The sequence below is a fragment of the Rutidosis leptorrhynchoides genome, chromosome 6 (genome assembly GCF_046630445.1).
Source record: "Rutidosis leptorrhynchoides isolate AG116_Rl617_1_P2 chromosome 6, CSIRO_AGI_Rlap_v1, whole genome shotgun sequence".
NCBI lineage: Eukaryota > Viridiplantae > Streptophyta > Magnoliopsida > Asterales > Asteraceae > Rutidosis > Rutidosis leptorrhynchoides.
The window spans coordinates 367,088,222-367,116,181 of NC_092338.1; the positions used below are offsets into that span (position 1 = coordinate 367,088,222).

General features: G+C 32.5%; 1 protein-coding gene and 1 non-coding gene across 2 annotated transcripts; one reads left to right on the forward strand and one right to left on the reverse strand.

The window, feature by feature from the left end:
• Positions 1–6,016: 6,016 nt before the first annotated feature.
• Positions 6,017–10,892, forward strand: LOC139853272 (translocation protein SEC62-like). Its single transcript, XM_071842643.1, has 5 exons — positions 6,017–6,337; positions 7,317–7,631; positions 7,825–8,026; positions 10,076–10,304; positions 10,498–10,892. Exons 1-5 carry the CDS (start codon positions 6,239–6,241, stop codon positions 10,724–10,726), a joined length of 1,074 nt encoding a protein of 357 aa, XP_071698744.1. The 5' UTR covers positions 6,017–6,238; the 3' UTR covers positions 10,727–10,892.
• A 14,081-nt stretch (positions 10,893–24,973) lies between these two features.
• LOC139856423 (small nucleolar RNA R71) lies at positions 24,974–25,080 on the reverse strand. The gene has a single exon (XR_011761905.1). It is a non-coding gene; the product is annotated as a small nucleolar RNA R71 (small nucleolar RNA).
• Between the last annotated feature and the right edge of the window lie 2,880 nt (positions 25,081–27,960).

A 27,960-nucleotide genomic window follows, 5' to 3' on the forward strand; every position in this document is an offset into this window, starting at 1 on the left:
CTTATTTCTTACAGCAATCTTGTCCAAGTAACTTGAGGTAGTAACTTTGTTCATAACCTTATTCGATTCATATATATAGCTATCTTATTTTGTGGTATAAAATTTTAACAACAAGAACATAGTTTGAATGTTTTCAAACTTGTTTGCAAACTAAATAGATCCTTCTCACTTAACTTTTAAAATACTTCAAGACCTGTAATATATCATAAATATATGCTAATTTAACAAGGTATAACTTGGTTTTTCAAAGAACACCTTAAAAACTGAATTTACGACGTCGGAGTGCAACCGGGGGCTGTTTTGGGTTGGATAATTAAAAACCATCTTAAACTTTGAATTGGAGGTTTATATTCTGGAAAAATGATATTTCTTATGAATATGTTAACACATAAAAATTTCATGATTTAACTCAAAGTATAAGTATTTTTAGAAAAATAATCATTTAAGGTTGTTTACATAATGGAAAATGATCAACTTCATAAGTTTTACTAAAGTTTGACCTATGACCTGTGATTTCGAATACAAACTAAGGTATTTACAGTTCATAGTCTTAAAGAGGGACTCGATCCAAGGAAGTGGCAAGTTGAATCAACGAAAACGGAGTTGTAACGAAGAAACTATGACCAAAACGAGATCGGATATCTAAGACTAGTTTAGCTACGAAAATAATTGGAGAAAATTAAATAAATCACATCTTTTTAAAATAACATGATATTTTATATATATGTACTCATAATTTAATTTTATATGGTTCAGGATCACCCGTAAACAATACGAGAAGATTAATCATAAGATCCCATGATTGTACGCAACACGTCATTTGACAACACCGGTACTTTATGTACGCAACACGTCATTTGACAACACCGGTACCATGGGTCAAGATTAATCTCGGCCAATACATATACGATGGGGGTTTTTATTTATTTCATTGGGGGTTTATTAAACACCTAAAAATGAACCATTAAAATTGAATTACTAACATCGGACTGCTAACTACGGACTAAGGAATTATTAAAAGTATTATAAGTATTATAAGTATATATATGTGACGTTTGTTTAAAAAGAAAAGGTATTGATATATTATATATGGATAGGTTCGTGATATCAATCGGAGACCAAGTCAAAATTACATATCTTCAAGACGAAAGTGAGTATATAGTCCCACTTTTAAACTCTAAATATTTCGGGATGAGAATACATGTATTTTATGTTTTACGTTATGGACACAAGTAACTGAAAAATATATTCTACGTTGAGTTGTACCACTGGCATACTTCCCTGTAGCTTGGTAACTAATATTTACAGCGGTATTGTAAACGCGAATCCTGTTGATAGATCTATCGGGCCTGACAACCCCAACCGGACTGGACGACCAGTATTCAACGGTTGCACAGTACTTCGTTTCGTGACTACACTTGGTACGGTGTAGTAAGATTTCATAATAAAGGGAATATGCGACGTGATTAAATGTTAAGTATGGTTACCAAGTGCTCAACCACTTAGAATATTTTTATTAAAATGTTTATATATGAAATCTTGTGGTCTATATATATATATATTGCTGCCGGCATTAAACCTATATCTCACCAACTTTATGTTGACGTTTTAAGCATGTTCTTTCTCAGGTGATAATTAGAAGCTTCCGCTGCAACATGTTGAATTTAAGCAAGATCTTGAGTATGCATATTTGTGTCAAAAATAAAACTGCATATCCGAGGAATTGTAATGTAAAATATGCTAGAAATCGTATTGTTATCATCACATGTAAAGTTTGTAAGTCTAAGATTATCGCTAAACGATAATCATCTTTATATTGTCTAAAGCTTGTATTAACATAAGAGTTATGGTTTGTAATGTAAAATAAATGCAGATGTTCTTTTAAAAATGTCGCATATAGAGGTCAATACCTCGCAATGAAATCATACATTATCTAACTCGTTCTTATGGTTAAGGACGGGTTATGACACTTAGCTACGAGACATTAATATAAAAATAACATTAACCATAACTTACAGTGATTAAAAATAGCGTAGCGTTACACGGACAGAATTTCGACTTACACCCTTACAACATTCGCTAACATACCCTTATTATTAGAATTTAAAATTAAATTTAAAATTAAAATATAATATATATATATATATATCTTTACGTATGAATGAGAAGAGAAAAAGATGTGTAAAAGATCGCTCAAAACTGCGAAATTTATAGGACCAGACCTGTCACCTACTGCCATGCGATCGCATGGCTTTTTGCCTTCCAGGCCATGTTATCGCATGGCCCCTTTTTCCAGCTCACATGTTGTTGTTTGCAGCATTCTGCCGACGGATTTAATAAATAAATATAATATATAAATAATTATTAGAATTATTTAAATATTATATTATATTTATGTGCATAGTTGACTTGTAATTTTTAGTCCGTTGCGTCGAGCGTTGAGAGTTGACTTTGGTCCCGGTTCCGGTTTTTCGAACGTCCTTACGTACAATTTAATATCTTGTATTTTGCGTTTCGCGTCTTGTACTCTTGTAATTTTAAGACGTTTCTTATCAATAATTGGAACCACTTTGATTGTACTTTGTACTTTTGAGCTTTTTGGTCGTTTGCGTCTTCAATTTGTCGAATCTGTCTTTTATCTTCACCTTTTATTATTTAAACGAATATCACTTGTAAATAGAACAATTGCAACTAAAAGCTTGTCTTTCTTGAGGGATAATGCTATGAAATATATGTTCGTTTTTAGCATTATCAATGATTATGGTACAAAAGTTGGTTAAAATGGGTACATGCATGGGGATTATGTAGTAACAAGATTCCATGACTAGTTAAACCATTTAGTTATGTTCTAAGGTAATACTTACAAGTAGTGTTGGGCTAATAAGTCCATAAAAGATGTAGGGTGGGCTTCTAAAGTCCACTAATACTAACAAAGGCCCAAGTTCAAGTAATTATCAAGTTAATCCAATTAAAGTCCAAGTAACTAACTAATAACCTTAGTTAATTAAAATGATTAATAAAATCAATCATGAATGTAAATAATATTCTAAAAATATTATTCGTGAAAGTTTCATGTGTCACAAAGACGTTTCGGGCAATTAAAGTCAAGTACGGGCAATCATGGCAACATGTAAATGTAATAACATACATTCGTTTTATCACAAGTATTAATAATAATAATTATTAATAAATAAACGTTGGAAAATCCAAGGTCGTTACATAAACTTCTTGATAATCTTCTAAATGTAATGAGATTGTGTAATTGTGATGTTCTTCCCTTCTCTTTTAATCCTTATTCCAATAATTACATCCGCCACTCCCATATCTTTCATTGAAATTTAGATGTCAAAAATTCCTTGGTTTTATCCACTTGATCTTGGTCGGTGCCAAAAAAAACATGTCATCTACATATAGACAAATGATCACACATTTACCTTTGTGATCAAACTTCCTATACACACATTTATCCGATTGATTCAATGTAAACCCATGTGACAAGACCACATCATCGAACTTTTGATGCCATTATTTTGGTGCTTGTTTAGGTCCATACAATGACGTTACCAACCTACACACCTTTGCTTCTTGTCCCGGTATTACAAAACCCTCCGGTTGTTTCATATACACCTCCTCATCCAATTCACCATTCAAGAAGGCTGTTTTCACATCCATTTGGTAAATTACTATATTGTGAGTTGAAGCAAGAGTTATCAATAATCTAATGGTGGTGATCCTTGCAACCAGTGCATAGGTATAGAAATAGTCAATACCTTCTTTTTGTCTAAAGCCTTGGATGACCAATCGAGCTTTAAACTTATCAATCGAACCATCGCCCTTCATTTTCCTCTTGAAGATCCATTTATTTCCCAATGGTTTACACCCCGGTAGGAGTTCCACTAAAACCCAAGTGTTATTTTCCAATATCGAGTCCATCTCATCACGTACCGGCTCCTTCCTAAAGGCTACGTCCCGAGACCTCATTGCCTCCTCATATGTTATAGGATCCTCCTCAATATTGTAACAATAATAGGATTGAGATTGAATACTATCTCTAGATCCTTCAACCAAATAAAGTTGATAATCGGAACCATATGACTTGGGATTTCTTGTCCTACTCCCCCTACGAGGTTTAAAGGACTCACTAGGAAGCTCTTCCAATTGAGCTCATCGGGGCTTTCAATAGGGGTCATGTCATTTGGTCTTGGTATTGAGGTGAACCCTGATTCATCAAATATTGCATCTCTCGATTCTATAACGGTATTAACCACTATAGCATCATTATGTTCAATAATATAGAACCTACATGCCATAGAATGCTTGACATATCTAATAAAAATACAATCAACACCTCTTTCACCCAAAGTGTTTTTAAAAAGAAACAAAAATTACTTCTCTCCTTCCCTCCTAAAATTTACTTCAATCTTAATTAAAATATTATATATATATATATATATATATATATATATATATATATATATATATATATATATATATATTTAAAGGCTCAATACAGAACTTTTTTAATATGCACCATTTTGCACAAGTGTATTTTTGTGCACAAATACAAAACTTTTTTAATGTGTACCATTGTGCACAAGTGTATTTCTATGCACTGGTTATGTAGTTTTTGGTTCTGTATTGAACCTCGCCATATATATATATATATATATATATATATATATATATATATATATATATATATATATATATATATATATATTTGTTTTTTCTTACTTTTAATTTAATAAAAAGTTTGTTAAATCATTACGTATTGCAATTATACACTATTGATACATAGTTTAAGGTATTAAGCGAAATCATTTAACGTAGTAACACGCGAACTTTTAGGTAGTAGAAATGGGATGAAAAAGGGTTGGTAATGGGATGAATACTCGCTTTTGGCACAATGTATGGGTTGGTGATGCACCTCTCAAAATCATGTTCAATCGACTATTTCATCTCGAACTCGAGAAGGACTGTTTTGTTGCCGAAAGGGTGATGGAAGGGACATGTGCGTGGAAATGGAATCAACAAATTTTAGGTAGTAGAAATGATGTGGTCATAGAATTTTTGACCGAGTTGGTTTTATCCCATCTGTTTAATGATAAAGATGATACACAGATGTGAGCCTCTTCATCAGATGGTAGTTTTAGTGTGTATGAGACTAGAGTGCAGATTGATAAGGTATCTTTACCTTCTATTATTCCTAGTACGTATTGGTGTAAATCAATACCTCGAAAGGTGAATGTTTTTACGTGGAGACTTAGCATTGATAGACTTCCTACTCGTCTTAATTTAGCGGTGAGAGGTCTAGAAATCGAATCTATTAATTGTCCTATTTGTTTACAAGGAGTGGAGTCAATAGAGCATATTCTTTTTACATGCTAGACAGCTTCTCAAGTATGGTGTAAAGTTAGAAGATGGGTCGTCATAACAGCCTGCCTAGATTTAACTCATGGAACGAATGGATGTTATGGTACCAACAATGGAGCGGATCAGAAGTTAAGCAGAAGAAATCGTTCATGATTATGGCTACTACGGATTAGATTTTCTGGAAGTACAGGAAAAACATTGTCTTTCACGATTATCCGATGAAGAAGTCCGAATTATTTGACTCTATATGTAATTTTTCTTATTATCGGATTATATAAAAGTAAATGTTGTATATCCTGGATTTCTTGGCTAAATAAGCATTTGTAACTTGGGTGTCCTCTCAACTATCTATTAACTCGTTATTATTATTATTATTATTATTATTATTATTATTATTATTATTATTATTATTAATTATTAATTATAATAATTATTATTATTATATTCTTCTTCTTGTTATTATTATTATTATATTATTATTTTGTTATATAATATACAAAATGTAAATTATATGTTGTACTCGTATATTTATTTATTTTATATAATTTTAATTTTATTTTATACTCCGTATCTCTTAAATTTTACTATTTATTAAGGAGAATTTATTTACACAAAGACTAATTTGTTCTGGGGCTGGAAACTCTGGAACGCTTTTGAGATCTTATTATTATTGCATTCATCACTCAAGCAAACAATTTTAATTCCTATTTGTTCCAGTACTCTACTCGCTACACGTAACCGGAGACAAAAACCGACCGAAAGCTGAAAAAAATTAACACAAATCAAATCAATTTATTTATTTATTTATTACTCCGTATTTGTTAAATATTAAAAGAAAAAAAAGAGAAAATTAGGTCAAGCACAAATGAAGAAAGCCGGAGCCGAGAAGAAACGGGCCCGGCGATCCTCCGCGGCCATTAAAAACTCCGCCGGTCGAGATCCGGTCACTGATACTCCTCCTAGGGTAACTTATTGCACTTTTAATTTTCGTTTATCTCTCCGATCTTATTATTATAATCGATTCGCATTGTTCATTCATAATTTTGTGTTTATACGTTCTCATTTGTGATTCATACATGATAAATTGCGTAGGATATGTTCTGCATTATGTGTTTGTGAAATGTGATTTGAAGTTTCTACAGTATGTGTATGTGTATGTATGAGTTTGTGTAATAGCTTCACTGTAATTGTGTTATTATTGTTATAGATCGTTGAGAGAATTTTGTGAAGTTGATGTGAATGATATTCCTAGGGTTTTAAGAACAAGTGCTATCTGTAACCAGAAATAGTGAAGTAAAATCCAGTAAATTGAGAATTGTTGATTGTTTTGTGGTGGTTGTGTAACATATATGTGTATATCTGACATGAAGTCACCATAAAAAGGAGAGTCGATACAAGTTATTGATCCAAGTTACACATGAAGTGCTGTTAATTTGGTCCATCTTGTATGTTGTTGTTGTAAGCTTATGTTCTGATGATCTCTTTGGCGTTTTTAACTGTTTTAGCTGGTTAACATTTTGAGAGACATAAGTAAGTGGAGAAGACTCGTTACCATTTGTGACGCAGTTTCTGTTTTGCCAGATACAATTTCTGGAAGTGTCCACCTCCTCTTTCCTCTTGTAGTCTTGTTAGAATAAGTGGTTCTGTTTGGGGTTTAATGTGTCTGTCTAGATAGTATGGAGTTATTTTGTTTCTATTAGGATGTATCAACAAGCTGAAATTGTAAATGTTGTGTCAACAAAAAGAGAGAAAAGGTAATAAATATGAACTGTTTCTGTTTACTTACCTGGCAGTAATGTTCCTGTTAGCCTTGTCATATTGTAGCTTATATCCATCCTTGCTTACTTTTTTCTTATCATTGGGATGACATTATTATCTTGACTGACGTATTTGATGATATCTTCTTAGTAATTAAGTATGCTTTATTTTATTTTATTTTTCAGAAACAAGCGAACAAGAAAGATGTTTTCCAATTATTTGCTGAGAAAGTGAGAGATCATAAAGACTTGGTTTCCAGGTGGGCTGTGTTGCAGGAGACACGTGTCGAGTACTTTAGGGGAAAGGATTTTGTTACATTCTTGAAGAATCATCCAGAGCTAAAAGACATCTTAGAATCAGATAGGCATTTGGAAGTAGAAGATATTGTCAATGTGTTTCTAAGCAAGAATCTTTTAGTTCGATGTGATCGTGTAGTGAAAACAGTACGCCCCGGAAAGAGAAAGTTGTCAACTTGGCCCGCTCATTTAGAGATATATCCTGTAAGTTCTAATTTTGCTTTGGTTCATATTAGGACTCTAATAACAGGATTAGAAATAATAAGCACAATGCATATGTTGTGCTATAGCCTATATCTATGCTTTTGATCTCTGGTTTGTTTTTTTTTTGTAACATTTCCAAACCTGACATATTAAATGGTCTTGAGGTTTATCTTTTGTTATGTGTTGTCTACAGGATCAGGAGTTTTCTGATAACGATGCATTTTTTGCATGGACGTTTGTAAACAAGCGCCCACTATGGCAAACACTTCTGTCGTTATCTTGGCCCGTTTTGACTCTTGCAATCTGCTTATTCCCAGTGTATCCCCACCAGGCAAAGCTTCTTATACTCTATTCATGTGCTGGGGTACTCCTCCTTATACTTTGCCTGCTTTTGGGTAAGTATATTATATTCTTTTTTATTCTTATTTGTTGGGAACGTTTGCTGATTTTGTGGACCCGTTATTGTTTTGTATAGCACTATAGTGAGATTTTATTGCTTTGCAGATATACCTTATTTAAATAATTATAATTTATACAACAACAACAACAACAACAATAACTTTAATACCCAATCCCGCGAATGCAGGATATGGGGATGTAGGACCAGACGGTAAGGGGATTTGTTCCTCCACCTCAAGCAAAGAAAGGAATTAATTATAACTTAGGATCAGTACTATTAATGCTATTATATACAAGGTTGTAAAACTCGCGACTCGGGGAGTACTCGGCCGGAGGTTTTTGAGGAGTAATCGGCTACTCGGGGAGAACTCGGAGGAGAACTCGGAGGAGTACTCGGATGTTGACTTTTGTTGACTTTTCTAATATAACTAAATATTTTCAATATATTATTAGCTATAAACAAACATTTTATAAATATATATGTTAAATATATAAAATTTTATAAATATATATGTTAAATATGTAAAGTTTAGTTACATATAAATATTTGTTTTAATTGGAGGGGTTAGATTTGTATCTATTTGATAATTTGATAATGAAGAAGAAAGAAAAACTAAACTTAAGGTGTTAAAATCTATAACAGTTAAACTTTAGGGGGTTTAAATGTAAATTAAAAAATAATAAAATGAGTGTTATTTTAGAAACCCTAATCAATCAGCCGCATCATTCTTCACCTAACGCTACATCTTCCCTTCTTCTTCTTCAACCTTAGCTCATTCACCAAACCCTAAATTATTTGTTTAAGAGTCTTCATGAATGGAAATCGAGACATTACAGGTATGTTCCTTCAATTCGTTCTTTCTAAACAAACAAACACATCAAATCGTCTCCTGTTTTCCTTCATCTTTTCACTGAGTTTTCCGATATTGTTGACCACCGTTGACCGGCGTTGACCGAGTAATTGGACGAGTTAGACACCGATTACTCGTTTTGTTCTTCCAACTGAGTAATCGCCGATTACTCGGCCGAGTTGGCCGAGTTTTACAACCATTTATATACGATAACATATTTTTTACAGTAATTGTGCTTGTTAGGAATACTAACAAGCTCGTAAAGTTTATATTTGAATGAACTTGAAAACCCTTGTGCGGTAATAATGAAAATTAACTCGTACTTGTAATTATTTGTATTTACAGCAATAACTGTAAGTAAAAGGCGGAAATTGTGTTATACACACCCACTTCCCTCTGTTTTGCAAGGAGTGCAACATTTATGTATATGTATAGATTGCAAGTTTATAATCTTAACATGATACCATTGTACATTCTCTTTTGGTTAATTTGTTGATTGTTATTGGTTAATCTATGCTACCACACATTTTGAAAGATTGGCTATGCGCATACGCACTTTCTCTTTTAAATCTAGAATTCGTTACTGAGCAACTTTTTGTTTGGTGTTGCTGTTTTGTCGCTTCTCATTGGGGGATGGATTGAGCAGGGTTAGTAAAGCTAAGCTTTTTTCATGAAACGTTTAGTAGCTAGGGTCTATAAGCACACATATATAGAGAGCATGTAGGGTAAGATGTACTTGGAGGTGGGATTTAATCCCATTAAACCTTAACTCAGCTTATGTTGTATCTTAAATCGTCTAATGGTTGAAAAACATAAGAGAGAGAAACGTCAAATCGATTGAATGGGACATGAGTTGCCCAAATGTATATATAGCACATTTTGACTTTCCAAATCATTATAAGTATATTTATAATTTATAATAATTATTATCATAAACATATTTGAAACTCATTTCAACTCCTTACCCAACCTGCCCGTCTCGTCTCTAATACAAGTCACTGCAAGTTAATAAGGAGAGATAACTGAATGTATTGGACTAACCCAAATAGTTTCTTAGATGTTGAATCTTTTAGTGATAGTCGATAAAAGCTGCACTTTTGTTTGAGTTTGTAAATGGGTCTAGTTTAGACTGTAAACTATGGGTCTAGTTTTTATTGTTTAATTAATTTGTAATAATACATTTTATGTTCACAGTAAGAGCCCTGATATTCGGTGCATCATGGATTCTACTTGGGAAGCGCATCTGGATTTTCCCAAACATCCTTGCTGAAGAAGCAACACTGCGAGAACTATTCCGTTTCTGGCCGAAAAAAGACGAGGAAGAGAAACCGAAGTTAACAGCAAGGTTCTTTTATGCAATTGTGGCTGTTTTAGCCATCTTATTGTTGAGGCATCATGCCCCTGATGAAGCTGCTAGGGCCAGGTTCGACTCTCACCTTTGACCTTTTAGCCATATTATTGTTAATAAACACTCTAATAGCAAAGGATCTCAAACCTGCAACCACTGGTTTAAAATACCTCTATTATTATCATTTTTGGGTGTCTTAATGCCGTAGAAAGTTAATTATTCAGTCGTAATATTTTGTATTTAATGATCTAATTCGAATGTCTTGCAGGTATCAGAAGAGGGTTTCCAACATAATTGATGAAGTTATTGAGTGGGACCCACGGTTGGCATTGTCGGGGATGATGGATAGTATGCAATCAGATGTTAATGGTACTGAAACCAATAACAATGTCACTGATGGCAGCAATGAAAAGGGTTCATCCACTGATGACTTGGCGGAACAGGAGAATGAGACAGGTGATGTTACTGAAAGTACAGATGACAAAGATCTGCACTAGGATAATATATAGGAGAAATGTAAACAACAGATTAAAAGTTTTTGAAAAGGCATATCATTATGTGTTCACTTTAATATTGAGTGTAGAATGTAGAATTTGTGATCGAACCTTGAGAATAAATCAAGTGGATACAAGAAAATAGCTCCACTTTTGCGTTGAAGGATTTTTACAATTTGAAGTTATCTAAAGTTTAAGGTACCAAGCTTGGGGTGGTTTCTAAGTCAAATTTCCATGTAGATCGAGAATATAGGATAAAAATTCTCGTTCTACTCGGTAACTTGAACATAAACGATGTTTGAAGTAGCAAATTGATAGTACGTATTTTCTCCACTAGAGAGTAGGTATATACATTATACATACTAGTGCAAAGTAGAATGAACTATGTGAGGAGTAGTTTGTCGATTGACGTTTACCCTCGGGACGAATCCTTGCAGACGCGGATCATGGTCTAAAACCATGGCGTGGCTTAAGTCAGTCTTAAAATAGGGCTTGCATATGTTCTGCCTGTATACTTGGTGCTGGGCGGATAAAGTCATGCCTTGGAGCTGGGCGGATGAAGTCATGCCTTGGAGCTGGGCGGATGAAGTCGTGCCTTAGAGCTGGGCGGATGAAGTCATGCCTTGGAGCTGGGAGGAAAATGTCATGCCTTGGAGCTGGGCTAATGATGTCATGCCCTGGAGCTGGGAGGAAGATGTCATGCCTTGGAGCTGGGAGGAAGAAGTCATGCCTTGGAGCTGGGCTAATGACAGATGAAGTCTAGAGAGAGAAAGCGTGTATGAGAGAGAAAGTCTAGAGAAAGAGTAGTATGCTGCCCAGAAATTAGGACCCGAAGTAATGGAGAGTGGAGAGTGGAGAGTGGAGAGTGGAAAGTGGAGAGTGGAGGGAAAGTGTGTGAGAGAGAAAGTGAAATGGCTGCTCCTCCTTTCTTGTATCAAATGAGGTGGGGAACTCTTCTATTTATAGGCAAAGTTTGGGCTAGTGGGAAGCTTCTTGGGCTTAATTAATGGGAAAGCCCAATAACTTGCATGTCTTCACTAATTTGGGCATAACTTTCTCATACGAACTCCGATTGAGGTGATTCAAAAGCCAAAACGTCCGTAACTCAGAGCTCCACATCTTTCATTTTATGCGTGTAGACTATAAGGTACACCATTAAGTCCCCCCAGTTTGATGACTTTAGTTTTGCCAAAAAATGAAGTCATTAAACTACAAAAAAGAAATCAAGTGCCTCCCTGCCTTAAGAACATATAGTTGCTGTTATCTGCCACTGAAATGATATGTTTTCTAATGATTCTCCAAATAACTCGATTTTGATTATGGAGCCTGTTTTAGAATGTTTGAAAATCTTGCCATGTATATATTTGTCATGTTATAATTGTTTGACTTCATGCGAAGATTATGTGATTAAATTTTTGCTTTTTACGGATGTAGCATATGTGATGCTCACGCAATTTGTATAAGGGCTTAAGCATAGAAAGCTGCCTTCAGGGCTTACGCATAACGGAGAGCGGCCTGATTGATGTCTTAGATTGCTTGTGTTAGCCGGAAAACTCTGAACGGGTATATATTAACATTTCCACGATGCTCTTGTTCATTGTGTATTTTGCGCCTATGCATTGTGCAGCTTAAAAAGTAGTACTTTGAATTATTGACAAAGCTTTATTTGCTCGACTTTAAGTCGAAAGAACTAGTTCTTGTAATTTTGTTTATCGTCGACATTCCGTAGGTTCTAAACTACGATCACTTTGCCGGCTATGTGACGGTGGTTAAACCGTTGCCTTTTCAACCTTTTGTTTACGATTGAACTTCTGCCAGCGAGACTAGATATCTCTTATGAGGACAGGGATGACACACAGCTATGTGACACCTGGGCTAAAAAATCCTTGGCCGGATAAAAATATGAATATTTTGCCGTAAGAATAATTGTTTTATTTCTTACTCTTAAAGAAATTTTTACGTTTACGACCGTATCTCATGTTCTAGATAGTTGATCGGGCTATCTGAACATACAGTACTACGCATAAAATTTCTTTAAATTTATTGCCTTTCAAAGTCTTCTCGGTTCTTCTCCGGTTGGCATTGAGAACATATATAATCCATTATCATTTGCCTTTACTGTTCGATATGATCTTTCCCATCATGGTCTTAATCTTGAATCTTTAGCAAATATTTTGCATATGATGCGATGGGCTTACGCAAATGCAGCCATAAATATACAATGATGAGCCATGGACCTACGAATGTTGTCATGGACTTATAATGTGTCTTCCTTCCAATGATAGCAACTATAAAAATGTTCTTTTATCTAATAATGCTTGAAGTTTTGAAATTGTACTTTGCGTTTGCGTTTTTGATGATGATCCATATTGGGTATTGTTGATAAACATAAAAATGCTGTTAAGATCTTTCCAATCGCAAATCCTTCCACCGTGCTTCGTTAATTTTTATGTAATATGTACTTTTGCAATCTTTTTGCGCTGTGTGCTCACTTTTTTGCCGGCAAATCATATGCCTTTTTTTCTGAAGTTGTTGCTAGAAAATTGATATGTATAAATGTTCCTTGTTTCCACGTGCTAGTCTTTGAAATATGTAAATCTGACACCCTTCTGAATTGTACACCCTTCTGAATCGTTCTGAAAAGTTGTTCCACTAGTCTTTTTTTTTTTTTTTGCAGTTTAATAAACTATATTGCACTCCACGTGCATGTCAAATTTTGAAATTTGTGACCAAAAATTTTGTCTTCGCGTGTAGTTACCATTGCTCATGTACTATTTGAAAATTTGCGAGCATGTGATTTTCTTACATGTTTGAAACTCTCGCCCGCTATTCGGTGAACAAAATACGGTTAATATTTTGAGATTGTAACGGATCTTTAGAAGTGTGGACGATGAACGATGAACAGATTCCATTGGTCATCTTGTTCGGACGTTTTGCAAGTGTAGCTTTAATTCATGAAGGTCGAAAATATAGCAGAAGTGACCGCGAATATTTTTGGATCGCTTGACGGAGAACAGAGCCTTGTGGTTCTAATCGATGTTTAGCTCGCAACGTGTTTGCTGAACAGATCTGAGCTCGCTACACGGTGTATGGAGTACTTGTTTGAAATTCATCATGCTGGTGATGTCACGAAACGTTGATAGCAATAAAAATAGCCCTGAACGTCGTAGCTGGTTAACTTACGAGAATTGCATCACGACATCTCTCTTCTTCCCTATATTTGAATTAATGATCCAACCCTATAACCATTTGAAGGCATGTCGGAGAGTAAAACGTATTATGAAGTATTTATTATAGTACAACACACATGTTTGAATTTGGATATACTGATGTACGATTTTTGTGGCACTACGGAGAACAGTACTATCAACTCTACGTTGGAGCTCGGACCTTTACCTTGAACTCGTCAACTTCCATTGTTGCAATATCCCTTGCAGTCTTAAAATAAGCATGAAACATTCTCGTGACAATGTGGTTTTTCCATAGCAACATCTTTAGATTTGGTTGAAAGCACGTTGAAGGTAAGTACAATATATTTTGCTTTGAGTGGATTACGTATCCGTTTTGGGTTGTTTTAGCTTGACTGAAGAACAACAGCAGATAGATATGTTATGACGACGCCGTTGAGCATGTGATCTTGATGTTGACACGTACGAAACGCCATGGTTTTCATAAGTTGAATGCGGATGACAAATTGATCACTTTGATTTAATATTTTCAAGCTTGTTTAAGCAGAACGCTTCCCGGAACTCTATATCATATGTCATCGTCAAGCGTCTAGCGTCCACCGTCAAGCACATAAAACAAAATCTTACATAGTGTTTGAACGTTAACCTTCTGAAATTACTGCAACTTGATGCCCATACTTCAATAGATTGATGATTAATTAGTGACTTCTCCACTGAAAATAAATCTGAAAATATGTTGAACAGATAACGGTTTTTGCTACTATGATGTTGCCGTGATAATGAATTTGCGAAGAAAATCCGCATGGAGATTAGTATGTATTGTGTTTTCATGAAGTGCTGTCCACAACCCAGATATATAACATTATGCGTTATCCGTAGTAGCAAGGTTTCACTTAAATGATGGATTCGTGTCCGGTTGTGATGTTACAGTAATTTGCATTTGTTAGCTCGGTCTTCGAGGTGTTGATATGCTGTTAGTAAGTGCCCGGATGAGATGAGTATATATCCAATACAATCTGTAACGTTGTTGTATTGGTGAACAGTGTGCGGTGACCGGAAGACGGATTCATGATCGGAAGATGGACCACGGTATTGTGTCAGCTTGAATCTCGTTTAATGTCATCTCGAAGTAAAGTATGTATCCCCACTTGGTTGTAGAGACGTCGAGACGCACGTAATATTTCCTCGCAAAAACAAATTATTAGAAGTTAATCCGTACTTCATACAATTATTTGTGAAATTTTTGCTTCACCCCATAAACTGAATAACAAATAAAAGTATTATATATATTATAGATGTGTACGTCATCAAAGAAAATAGTTGACTAATTGTTATACTAAATCCACGTGAAAGATATCATGTTTACTCGCTCCACGCGTCACACAAAATGTAAATCTTCTGATGTATCCGTTTAATTTTTTAGTAAATGTAGGTGTATTGGTATAGGTAATATGTATATGGTAATATGTATATCTAAGCTATTAGTTAATTACTTAGTATTATAAAGAAGATTCAAACACATATTTAAAATTGTGTAGATGCAAACCGCCTAACGGATGATGGTGATTAATCAAGAATTTGAAGGCTACAGCAAAGCATCCAGTTTAAAGTTATAAATGTTCCATCCAAATGACGGTGAACGGAAGTGGTACTACTAATCGTAGTACGGATGACGGTGTACGGAATACATCACTTCATGAAAAAATGTTGACAAGTAGCTTGCAGGGCACGGAATACGGTTGCGTACAGGAGAAATCCAATCTAGGTTCTTGTAACGTTATATGTGCTGTAGCAAATACCCACGATCACCCTAGCTTGAGTATTTCATATATTTGTTGTCCATGCTGTAGCAATTTATTCTTCCAATCATTGGAAGTTTGAAGTCCCTTTGAGTGATTTAAGTCTGGTGATTTAATGCCGGAATACGGAGTACTGATGATAGAGGCTGGTGTTTGAACAGCACTAGGTTCTTAAAATTGGATATATTTTTCGAATATATGTTGATGCCAAGGAGAATGATAGAATCCAAAAACCCTTCAAAAGTAGGTATAGTTGTCGTCCGTTTGTAGTCGAGGAAATTCGTGTAGCATTTAGAAGTTAAGAACGCATAACGGAGACCGGCATAGGAGTATATCAACTTCATGAACATGTTATAATTTCTCTATGAAACTTGAAACTTGAAAAGCGAAGAACGGAGATCGGATACAGCTGGTAAAGGTTGTTGAACTTTTCGAATATGACAAACATTTTGCTGAGAATGGACGTCTAAAACTAACCGATTACATGTTCAAGCATACAAGACTATTATGTACGGAAGACGGAGTTAGGATCTTGGTGTTGATGGTTACGAAAGATGAATAATGAATTTGTACAGATACGGTAGTGAAATTGGCATCATAGATTGTGTCGGAAGACGGATAACGGAATCTTCATGTATACAGCACTTAGACATCTTTAAATTCTTTAAATGGGATGTAGACGGCAGCAGATCGTTGTGATGGATCCAGCCAACCCATAACTAGTGATGTCAATATCTGATGTGTTTTGATATCTATTACTCCGGGTTCCGGTTAGTGGAAGTCTGAATCTTCTTCAAATTGGTGACCAAAGTACATCGGAGGTCGAATGCTGGAGATTGGGGCTTGGTCCGGATCCATATATGATCTGATGTTTTCTTGTACACAAAATAAATATATGGTGACCTTTTTAAACAATTCCTCAACAGGTGGGCTTATTATATCCACAATTTAAGAGGTCTTTATATGGAATTGTGAAAACTGTAGCACATGCATGTAAATCCATGTCTCACTTCGTGTGACGTTTCACTTGTTGATATAAATGTTGGATAATAGCTATGAGGTTACATGTGACAGATCCGGTTATCAAGGTAAGATATCTCCACTGCTATGAACTTGTGCTTTTTAATTTGAAAATGGGTGCGAATGATGGAGTAATTTTTATAAAGTCAGAATGTAACAATTTTGCAGTTCAGTCCAGATGACGGACAACTATATTGTGTGATAATGCTAAAAGCGAACATATATTTCATAGCATTATTCCTCAAGAAAGACAAGCTTTTAGTTGCAGTTGTTCTATTTACAAGTGATTTTCGTTTAAATAATAAAAGGTGAAGACAAAAGACAGATTCAACGAATTGAAGACGCAAACGACCAAAAAGCTCAAAAGTACAAAATACAATCAAAGAGGTTCCAATTATTGATAAGAAACGTCTCGAAATTACAAGAGTACAAGATTCAAAACGCAAAGTACAAGATATTAAATTGTACGCAAGGACGTTCGAAAATCCGGAACCGGGACCAGAGTCAACTCTCAACGCTCGACGCAACGGACTAAAAATTACAAGTCAACTATGCACATAAATATAATATAATATTTAAATAATTCTTATAATTATTTATATATTATATAATATATTATAAACCGTCGACAAGCTAGGAGCCAAGGCTGTGTGAGCTGGAAATACGAACTCCGCGAGTTGCGGAGTTTGTAGTGAAAAATTACGCGAGTCGCGGAGCTTCCCTGGACTAAAATCCCTATAAAAGCAAACGCATTTTGATCATTTTAACATCATCTTTTTCTTCTTCTTACTTATACGTAAGATATATATATATATATATATATATATATATATATATATATATATATATATATATATATTTTATATTTTAATTTTAATTTTAAGTTTAAATCCTAATAATAAGGGTATGTTAGCGAATGTTGTAAGGGTGTAAGTCGAAATTCTGTCCGTGTAACGCTACGCTATTTTTAATCATTGTAAGTTATGTTTATATTATTTTCATTAATGTCTCGTAGCTAAGTTATTACTATGCTTATTTAATACCGAAATAATTATGATGTTGGGCTAAAAATATTAAAATTGGGTAATTGGGCTTTGTACCATAATTGGGGTTTGGATAAAAGAACGACACTTGTGGAAATTAGACTATGGGCTATTAATGAGTTTTATATTAACTAAACAATACCTTGTTAATTTAATATACAAACTTATAATTTAACGTATTTATATTTAACCACATACGCTTGACTGGGTACGGTGGGCGGGATATCTATAAATACCAATAATTATTCATTTTACCGGACACGAAACTGGATTAATAGTTAATAGACTTGTTGAAACAGGGGTGAATTACATTCAAGGATAATTGGTGTAATTGTTAATAAAGTAGTAAAACCTTGGTTTACACGCAGTCGATAACCTGGTGTATTCATTAAACAAAGTATTAAAACCTTGTTACAATTCGAATCCCCAATTAGTTGGAATATTTGACTTCGGGAATAAGAATAATTTGATGAAGGCTTTCGCTCTTTATATTTATGACTGATGGACTATTATGGACAAATCCGTATGGACATATTAAATAATCCAGGACAAAGAACAATTAACCCATATGCATAAAACTAAAATCAACACGTCAAACATCATGATTACGGAAGTTTAAATAAGCATAATTCTTTTATTTCATATTTAATTTCCTTTATTTTATATTTAATTGCACTTCTAATTATCGCACTTTTATTTATTGTTATTAATTGCACTTTTAATTAGCGTACTTTTTAATTATCGCAATTTTATTTTATCGCACTTTTATTTATTGCAATTTCATTATCGTTATTTACTTTACGCTTTAAATTAAGTCTTTTATTTATTTAATATTTTACATTAGGTTTTAACCGCGACTAAAGTTTTAAAATCGATAAACCGGTCATTAAACGGTAAAAACCCCCCTTTATAATAATAATATTACTTATATATATATTTGTATTTTTATAAAATAAAACTAATATAGTGTTAAACTATGTCTAAAAGATTCCCTGTGGAACGAACCGGACTTACTAAAAACTACACTACTGTACGATTAGGTACACTGCCTATAAGTGTTGTAGCAAGGTTTAAGTATATCCATTCTATAAATAAATAAATATCTTGTGTAAAATTGTATCGTATTTAATAGTATTTTCTTGTAAAATTTAATAGTATTTTATACCCCTTAGCGAAAACATCAAGTATTTTTGGCGCCGCTGCCGGGGAACTTAAAATCTAGCTTAAACGCTGAAAGGACCCGTTCATATACATTATAAACGATTCACAATAGTTGATTACATTGCGAGGTATTTGACCTCTATATGATACATTTTTCAAACAGTGCATTCGTTTTTAAAAGACAAACTTTCTTTACATCGAAAATTGACAGGCATGCATACCATTTCATAATATCCACTATCCAACTATAAATTGATTTAATAATAATCTTTGATGAACTCAATGACTCGAATGCAACGTTCTTCGAAATATGCTATGAAAAACTCCAAGTAATATCTTTAAAATGAGCAAATGCACAGCGGAAGATTTCTTTAACACCTGAGAATAAACATGCTTTAAAGTGTCAACCAAAAGGTTGGTGAGTTCATTAGTTTATCATAATCATTTATTTCCATCATTTTAATAGACCACAAGAATTTCATTTTCAGTTCTCATAAATATACGTTCCATGCATAGAGACAAAAATAATCATTCATATGGTGAACACCTGGTAACCGACATTAACTAGATACATATAAGAATATCCCCTATCATTCCGGGATCCTCCTTCGGACATGATATAAATTTCGAAGTACTAAAGCATCCGGTACTTTGGATGGGGTTTGTTAGGCCCAATAGATCTATCTTTAGGATTCGCGTCAATTAGGGTGTCTGTTCCCTAATTCTTAGATTACCAGACTTTAATAAAAAGGGGCATATTCGATTTCGATAATTCAACCATATAATGTAGTTTCAATTACTTGTGTCTATTTCGTCAAACATTTATAAAAGCGCATGTATTCTCAGTCCCAAAAATATAAAGGGTAAAAAGGCAAATGAAACTCACCATACTGTATTTCGTAGTAAAAATACATATAACGTCATTGAACAAGTGCAAGGTTGGCCTCGGATTCACGAACCTAAATTAATTATATATATTTATATGTTGGTCAATATTTGTCTAACAAATTAGGTCAAGTCATAGTGTACAACAATCCTAATGCTCGAGACTAATATGCAAAAGTCAACAAAAGTAAATTTGACTCAAAATAATTTCCAAAAATCTATACATGATTAATATATAGTTTAAATATCGTCGTTTTATATTTTTAAATATTTTTAAAAGATTTCTTAGAGCAAATAATATAATTTATTTATTAATAAATAAAATTTTATATTAAATTTATATAATAAAATATACTTTTATATATATTAAGTAATAAAATTTATAGGGTTCATTTAATATCATAAAGATAATATGATAGGTATTATTAAAGTAAGTTATTACACGTAGTAAAATATGTTTGTATCACATATTTATTTGATAAAATAATATCTATAATGATAGTAAGTAAAAGTTGTAATATTTTGTAATAATAATTATTATTATAAAAATATCAATATTTATAATTTCTAAGATGACATTATGATAAAACGATAATTCTAATAATGATAACTTTAATATTTACGATAATTTTTAATATTATCTTTAAAATAATAATTCTATTTAAAATAATAATAATAATGATATTTTATAGTAACAATGACATTTCTATTAAAATGATAATTTTTGTTAAAATGATAGTTTTAATACTAACGATACTTTTAATAATAATAGTAATGATAAAAATAATAAGAACGATAATTTTATCTTAATCAATATCTTATAATATTTTAATTTCATCATGATACTCTTACTCATTATTTCCTAATCGTTTCGTTTAATAGCTTTTAATCGTCTTTTATATCGTGTTCATAATAATGATAATAATAGTAATCAAAATAATTAGGTGCTACAAATATTTGTTTTAATTACACTAATATTAATAATGATAGTTACTATAACATTATTAACGATAATACTAATAATTATCTTAATGATAATATAGTAATAATAATAATAACAATAACAATAACCATTTTTAAATAATGATATACATATTAATAATGATAATAATAATAATAATACTAATAATAATAATAATAATAATAATAATAATAATAATTGGATAATAATAATAATTGGATAATAATAATAATACTAATTATAACTTTAACGATAATAACGATAGTAATAATAATAAAAAATAACAATTTTTAATGATAAATCCCTTTTATTGATAAAGATAATAATAATGATAATAATAAGATAAAACTAGAACGACGATAAAAACGACGATAATAATAATCATTTTTAATAAAAATATCGAAAATTCAATTGATTATAACTTCTAATCCGTTCATCGAAACCATTCGATATCTAAAGGAAAAGTTCTTAATTTTTCGCTAGCTTTCCAAGGACATGCATATCTTATACCTTATCTCAACCGTAAGTGTAACTAATTCAAGATTCAACCTAACCTGTCTAAGGGCAATATCAAAAGTACAAGCATGCATAATTCTAAATACTCGAGCACTAGTCAGGGATACACTATTAGTATGTAAAAGTTAAATTATGAGTACTCACGTATCAATATTGAGATTCAATATTGCAGGAAAGGTACGTAGACGCAACGGAAATGATAAACACTATATTGACCTCACGAGCATACCCATGAACCATACTCAATCACCTCCATAGCTATAACCCATAATTTCCTTAATCCTATCCTACTCGAAAAACAATTTTGAAATCACTCGGACAGCACTCCGTCGTAATATTTTATGTATACTAATACTATCTTGAAATAATACGGAGTAAATATATATATGTAAATCGATTGAGAGAGTTTAGAGAAAAATATTTTCAAGTTTATATGAAATAATGAAACCTATTGAATTCTATTTATAATAGATTTTTGAATTATTAAAGTGAATTATTAAAGTATGAATTATTAAAGTGAATTATTAAAGTATGAATTATTAAAGTGAATTATTAAATTATGAATTATTAAAGTGAATTATTAAAGTATGAATTATTAAAGTGAATTATTATAGTTAAAGTAAAGGAAAAATAAAGTAAAGGTAAAGTTTAAGTATAGTAAAAGTATAAAACTATGTACATATAATACGCGTATAAATATATATAATATTAATTTAAATCGTTATATATATTTAATAAAATAAAATATAAATATCGTTATCTTTATCATACTAGTTAAGTAATGAGTTGTCAAAAGTGGTTCTAGATATTTATAAAAGTTATATATGTTTTAATAATAAAGTTCTTTTTAAACTGAAAACGTTTTTGTACGTTTGAAACTAAATAGATCAATCGAGTCTTTATGAGATTCAATCTTCCACTATCATTTGTCTAGTTCTCAATGATTGACAATTTGTTCTTATTTATAAATCACTTTACCATTTTTCGAATATTGTTAAAATGGAAAGATTTCTCAAATCAACGTGGGCCTTTCAACAGAGACTTGTAATCATAATTCAATATATCTGATAATTCAATCATTTGATCTTATCTTCTAATTCCATTGATAAACATTTTGAAACAGATACAATCATATAAAGTATTTAATCTAATATTTTGTTTACGTTTCAAGTTATAATATATATACACATATACATATATAATCATATTCGTTTAATGGTTCGTGAATCGTTGGAACTTGGTCGAGGTTGAATGAATGTATGAACATAGTTTAAAATTCTTGAAATTTAACTTAACAAATATTGCTTATCGTGTCGGAAACATATAAAGATTAAAGTTTAAATTTGGTTGGAAATTTCCGGGTTGTCACAAACGCCGGAAGCGCAACGCTAATATATAAAAAAAAAAATTTTATTTTTAGTTTACTTTTATAAAAATACGTTTTTGTAAAAATACGTTTTAAATATTCGAAAACATAAAAAGAAAATATAAATATAAATATTTTTAAGAGTTTGTTAAATATTTAAGTTTTATAAAGTTTCTTTATTTTTATTTTATAAAAATATAAGTTTTATTAAAATATTTTGTTTTTATTTAAAACATAAAAATTAAAAAACCAAAAAAAAAATATACATATAATTCTAGTTTTAAGATTTTTATTTATAAAATTATAAAGTATTTCTATTTTTATTTTAGTTTTTAAAAAAACATAAGTTTTTATTTAATTAATATAAATATTTTATACAAATACTAAAAACAGAAAAATAAAAAATATATATATATAAATAAAAAACTGACCTGTCGAAATTTGAACCTGGTGCACGTGAACCTGTAACCTCCGCGACTCGCGGAGATATTGAACCGGGCCAACCGCGACTCGCGGAGCCGCCCTGACAGGCCAGACCAGAACCCTAATCTCGCATTTAATACGGAGTAATTAATTAATTATTATTATTTAAACCCTAATTAGGGTATTATTATTATAATATTTAGTTTTAATTTTCTTATTTTATTTAGTTTTAATTAGTTTAATTAATATAAAATTAATAGTTTTATAAAATAAATTAAATAAAAATAATATTTTTTATAAAAATTGTACTTTTTATAACTTTTAGTATATTTTTATATTTTGTATATTTTTATTTGTTTTAGTGTAATTTTTTGTATTTTTCGTTCGTAATTAGTTTTAAGTTATAGTTTTTGCCATAATTATTTTTATTTCTAGAATTTTAGGCTTTGCCGTAAAATTCCTTAAGTGCTTTTTCTTTAGACTAAGATTTAGGTGCTTTAGAATTTTGCGACGCCTTTTTAAGTTTTAGTACCTTTTTAAGTTATTGCCATTTGGGATATAGTTTTACTTGTAAGCTTTAATATTTTTAGACGCAACTTTTAATTTTTAGTTTTTAGTTCCTTTTTAAGTTTCAACGCGCTACTTTCTTATTTTTATTTTTCGACGCCTTTTACCTATGTATCAATTATCACTCCAATTAGTAATCTCAATTTGCAATTTTAATTTTAAGTTAGTGATAGTAATAAGGTTGGGTTAGTCGAGTGTTTTTAAGTTTTATAAGTCATTTTTTTTTCTTTCTTATTTTTCGACGCCTTTTATTTTTCAACCCTTTTCTTTTCTGACCTTTTTCGACGCGCTCTTTTTCTTTCTTATTTCTCGACATTCTAGTTTTAGGACATAGATTTTTATTCTACTTCTTATCTAAATTTCTTAAAATTACAAAAATTTATTTTAAGTGGTTAAATTGATAGACATCAAAATTTTCTGGTTCGTAGTAATAGTTGGATTTGTACGTGGACCGGGTTATTGGAGCCAAACAGTCCTCAATTATATTGAGACCAAACGAATCCTGCCCCTCTGCTGCATCTTTTGGCTATTCGAAACGTGGGCAAAATCAGAAAAGTCTATTAATTGGATAACTTATATAATTTTTCTTTCCTTTTAAAAACTAATAGGATATTCAGTGAATGCACCGAGCAAGACGTTCATCACCTTTTGTACGTTCACCACCTGTAACTCGATCAAGACATCTAGCTAATATTACCGCCGTTGATTTTTCTTTAGAATCGTCATCCAGTCGACCAAGTACTCCAATTCAAATTTCCGATAATCCATTTTTTGAACCCGACCTCACAATTGAGAATCCGGAGAATATTCAGAGATAATTCATAGATCCTGAACCATTAATTTTTCCTCCGGAACCACCAATCATTCAAACAGATATTGTTGAGGAACGAACCATTAAATCAGAATCCTCTAGTGATTCAGATTCAACAAATTCAATTATGGAAGTAACAGAACCTTTAAGTATGGAAGACCGAATGCGAGCTAAACGCACTGACCAAGGTCACGCAATTACTCATCCAGACATTAATGCGCCAGATTATGAAATCAAAGGACAAATTCTACACATGGTAACTAATCAATGCCAATTTAGTGGTGCGCCGAAGGAAGATCCAAATGAACATCTTCGTACCTTTAATAGGATCTGCACACTATTTAAAATAAGAGAAGTTGAAGATGAACGAATATATCTCATGTTATATCCCTGGACTTTAAAGGGGGAAGCCAAAGATTGGTTGGAATCGTTACCTGAAGGGGCGATTGATACATGAGATGTTTTAGTTGAAATATTTTTTAACAATTCTTTCCGGCATCTAAAGCCGTAAGACTTCAAGAAGAAATTGTTACGTTCACACAGAAACCGAATGAAACTCTATATGAGGCATGGACTAGATTTGGAAAGTTATTAAGAGGATGTCCGCAACATGGTTTAGACACCTGTCAAATAGTACAAATATTCTACCAAGGATGCGACATCACTACAAGGAAAGACATCGATATAGCAGCTGGTGGTTTCTTATATGAAGAAAACCGAAACTGATGCTTACAAAATTATTGATAACACTGCTTCCCACTCACATGAGTGGCACCAAGAAAAAGATATTGTTAGATCATCTAAAGCAGCTAGAGCCGATTCTAGTCATGACTTAGATTTCATTTCTGCAAAGATAGATGCTGTCGAGAGACGAATGGAAAAGATGACTAAAGATATACACTCAATACGAATTAGTTGTGAGCAGTGTGGAGGACCACATTTGACAAAAGATTGTCTCAGTATTGAACTAACAATGGAACAAAGAGAGAATATTTCATACATAAACCAAAGGCCTGGAAATAATTATCAGAATAATTATCAACCGCCAAGACCAATCTACAATCAAAACCAGAATTATAACCGAAATATTTCATACAACAACCAACAAGGTCCTAGTAATCAACAAGTATCCAATAATACTTACAACCAGCAAAGATCTAATTTTCAAAACAAACCACCACAAACCGATGATAAAAAGCCGAATTTAGAAGATATGATGACGAAGCTAGTTGAAACTCAAACGCAGTTTTTCACATCTCAGAAACAAACTAATGAACAAAATGCTCAAGCATTTAGAAATCAACAAGCTTCTATTCAAAATCTGGAACAAGAAGTAAGTAACCTAGCAAGGTTAATAGGTGAAAGAAAACCGGAAAGTTTACCTAGTGATACAAATGCTAACCCCCGAAATGAAACAGCTAAAGCCATTACCACAAGAAGTGGTACAACACTTAAACCACCTGAAATACCTGTAATTTCTGATGAAGCTATTCCCTACTCCACAAGAACCACAACCTGAACAAGATAAGGAAAAAGAACCGGTAGTTGAAAAGGTTAATGAAGATAACACAGTTAAGGCTAAACCTTATGTTAAACCATACCAACCACCACTTCCTTACCCAAGTAAAATGAAAAAAGAGAAACTTGAAGCCGAGCAATCCAAATTCTTGGATATGTTTAAACAAATAAATGTCAATCTTCCTTTCATTGATGTGATTTCAGGAATGCCTAGATATGCTAAATTCTTGAAAGATCTGATCACGAATAGAAAGAAAATGGAAGAACTCTCGGCCGTTACTATGAATGCTAATTGTTCAGCAGTGCTGTTGAATAAGATACCAGAAAAATTATCTGATCCAGGAAGTTTCACAATTCCATGTTTTCTGGGTAGTCTTAGTTCAATAGAAGCATTGGCAGACTTAGGTGCTAGTATAAATTTAATGCCGTATTCACTATACGCTAAACTAGACCTTGGAGAATTGAAACCAACAAGAATAAGTATACAACTAGCCGATCGATCAATAAAATATCCTAGAGGGATAATGGAGAACATGCTAGTTAAAGTTGGTACTTTAGTATTTCCAGTAGATTTTGTTGTTCTGGACATGGAAGAAGATTCTCAAGTTCCTCTCATATTAGGAAGACCATTCTTAAACACGGCTAAAGCAATGATAGACGTGTTTGGTAAGAAATTGACCCTAAGTATAGAGGATGAGAGTGTTACCTTTTCAGTTGATAGAGCTATGCAACAACCGCAATCTGCAGATGATACATGTTATTATATTTAAACTATAGATTCACATGCAGAATTGTTAGAAGAATTTCCAGAATTACAAGGAACAGGAGAATGTTCTTTAGGAGAAGGGACTGAACCAATTGATGAAACTGAAATGTTAGCTACACTAATAGCTAATGGATATGAACCAACAACAGAAGAAATTCAAATGCTAAAAGAAGAAGACAGATATCGATATAAATCATCGATAGAAGAACCTCCAACATTAGAGTTAAAGCCACTTCCAAACCATTTGGAATACGCTTATTTACATGGTGAATCTGAATTACCTGTAATAATATCGTCTTCTCTTACTGAAAATGAGAAATCTCAACTCATTTCTGTGTTAAAAGCTCATAAACCAGCCATTGCATGGAAGATTCATGATATTAAAGGAATAAGTCCTTCGTATTGCACACATAAAATCCTTATGGAAGAAGGTCATAAAACGTATGTGCAACGCCAACGAAGACTAAATCCTAATATGCAAGATGTAGTTAAAAAAGAAATTATTAAACTGCTAGATGCAGGTTTAATTTATCCAATTTCTGATAGTCTATGGGTAAGCCCAGTTCAATGCGTGCCTAAGAAGGGTGGCATGACTGTCATCACAAATGAGAAAAATGAGCTTATTCCTACTAGGACTGTAACAGGACGGCGTGTGTGTATTGATTATAGAAAATTAAATGACGCTACCAGAAAAGATCACTTTCCCTTACCTTTTATTGATCAAATGTTGGAAAGATTAGCCGGAAATAGTTACTATTGTTTTCTTGATGGTTTTTCCGGATATTTTCAAATTCCAATAGCACCCGAGGATCAAGAAAAAACCACATTCACGTGCCCTTATGGTACTTTTGCTTACAAACGCATGTCATTTGGACTTTGCAACGCCCCTACAACCTTTCAAAGGTACATGATGGCGATTTTTCACGACATGATAGAAGAATGCATGGAAGTTTTCATGGATGACTTTTCAGTCTTCGGTAATACATTTGAATCATGTTTAGTTAATCTTGAACGAATGCTTATTAGATGCGAACAATCAAATCTAGTACTTAATTGGCAGAAATACCATTTCATGGTTAAAGAAGGCATCGTTCTTGGACATAAAATTTCAAAAGAAGGAATTGAAGTGGATAGAGCTAAAGTAGATGTAATTGCTAAACTTCCACATCCCACCAATGTTAGAGGAGTTAGGATTTTTCTATGGCATGCCGGT

Excerpts from the sequence above, each read along its gene's own strand:
- LOC139853272 (XM_071842643.1), top strand. The coding sequence starts at position 6,239 with ATGAAGAAAGCCGGAGCCGAGAAGAAACGGGCCCGGCGATCCTCCGCG. Across the intron at positions 6,338-7,316 it reads TCACTGATACTCCTCCTAGG|AAACAAGCGAACAAGAAAGA; the intron begins GTAACTTATTGC and ends TTTATTTTTCAG. Across the intron at positions 7,632-7,824 it reads CTCATTTAGAGATATATCCT|GATCAGGAGTTTTCTGATAA; the intron begins GTAAGTTCTAAT and ends TGTTGTCTACAG.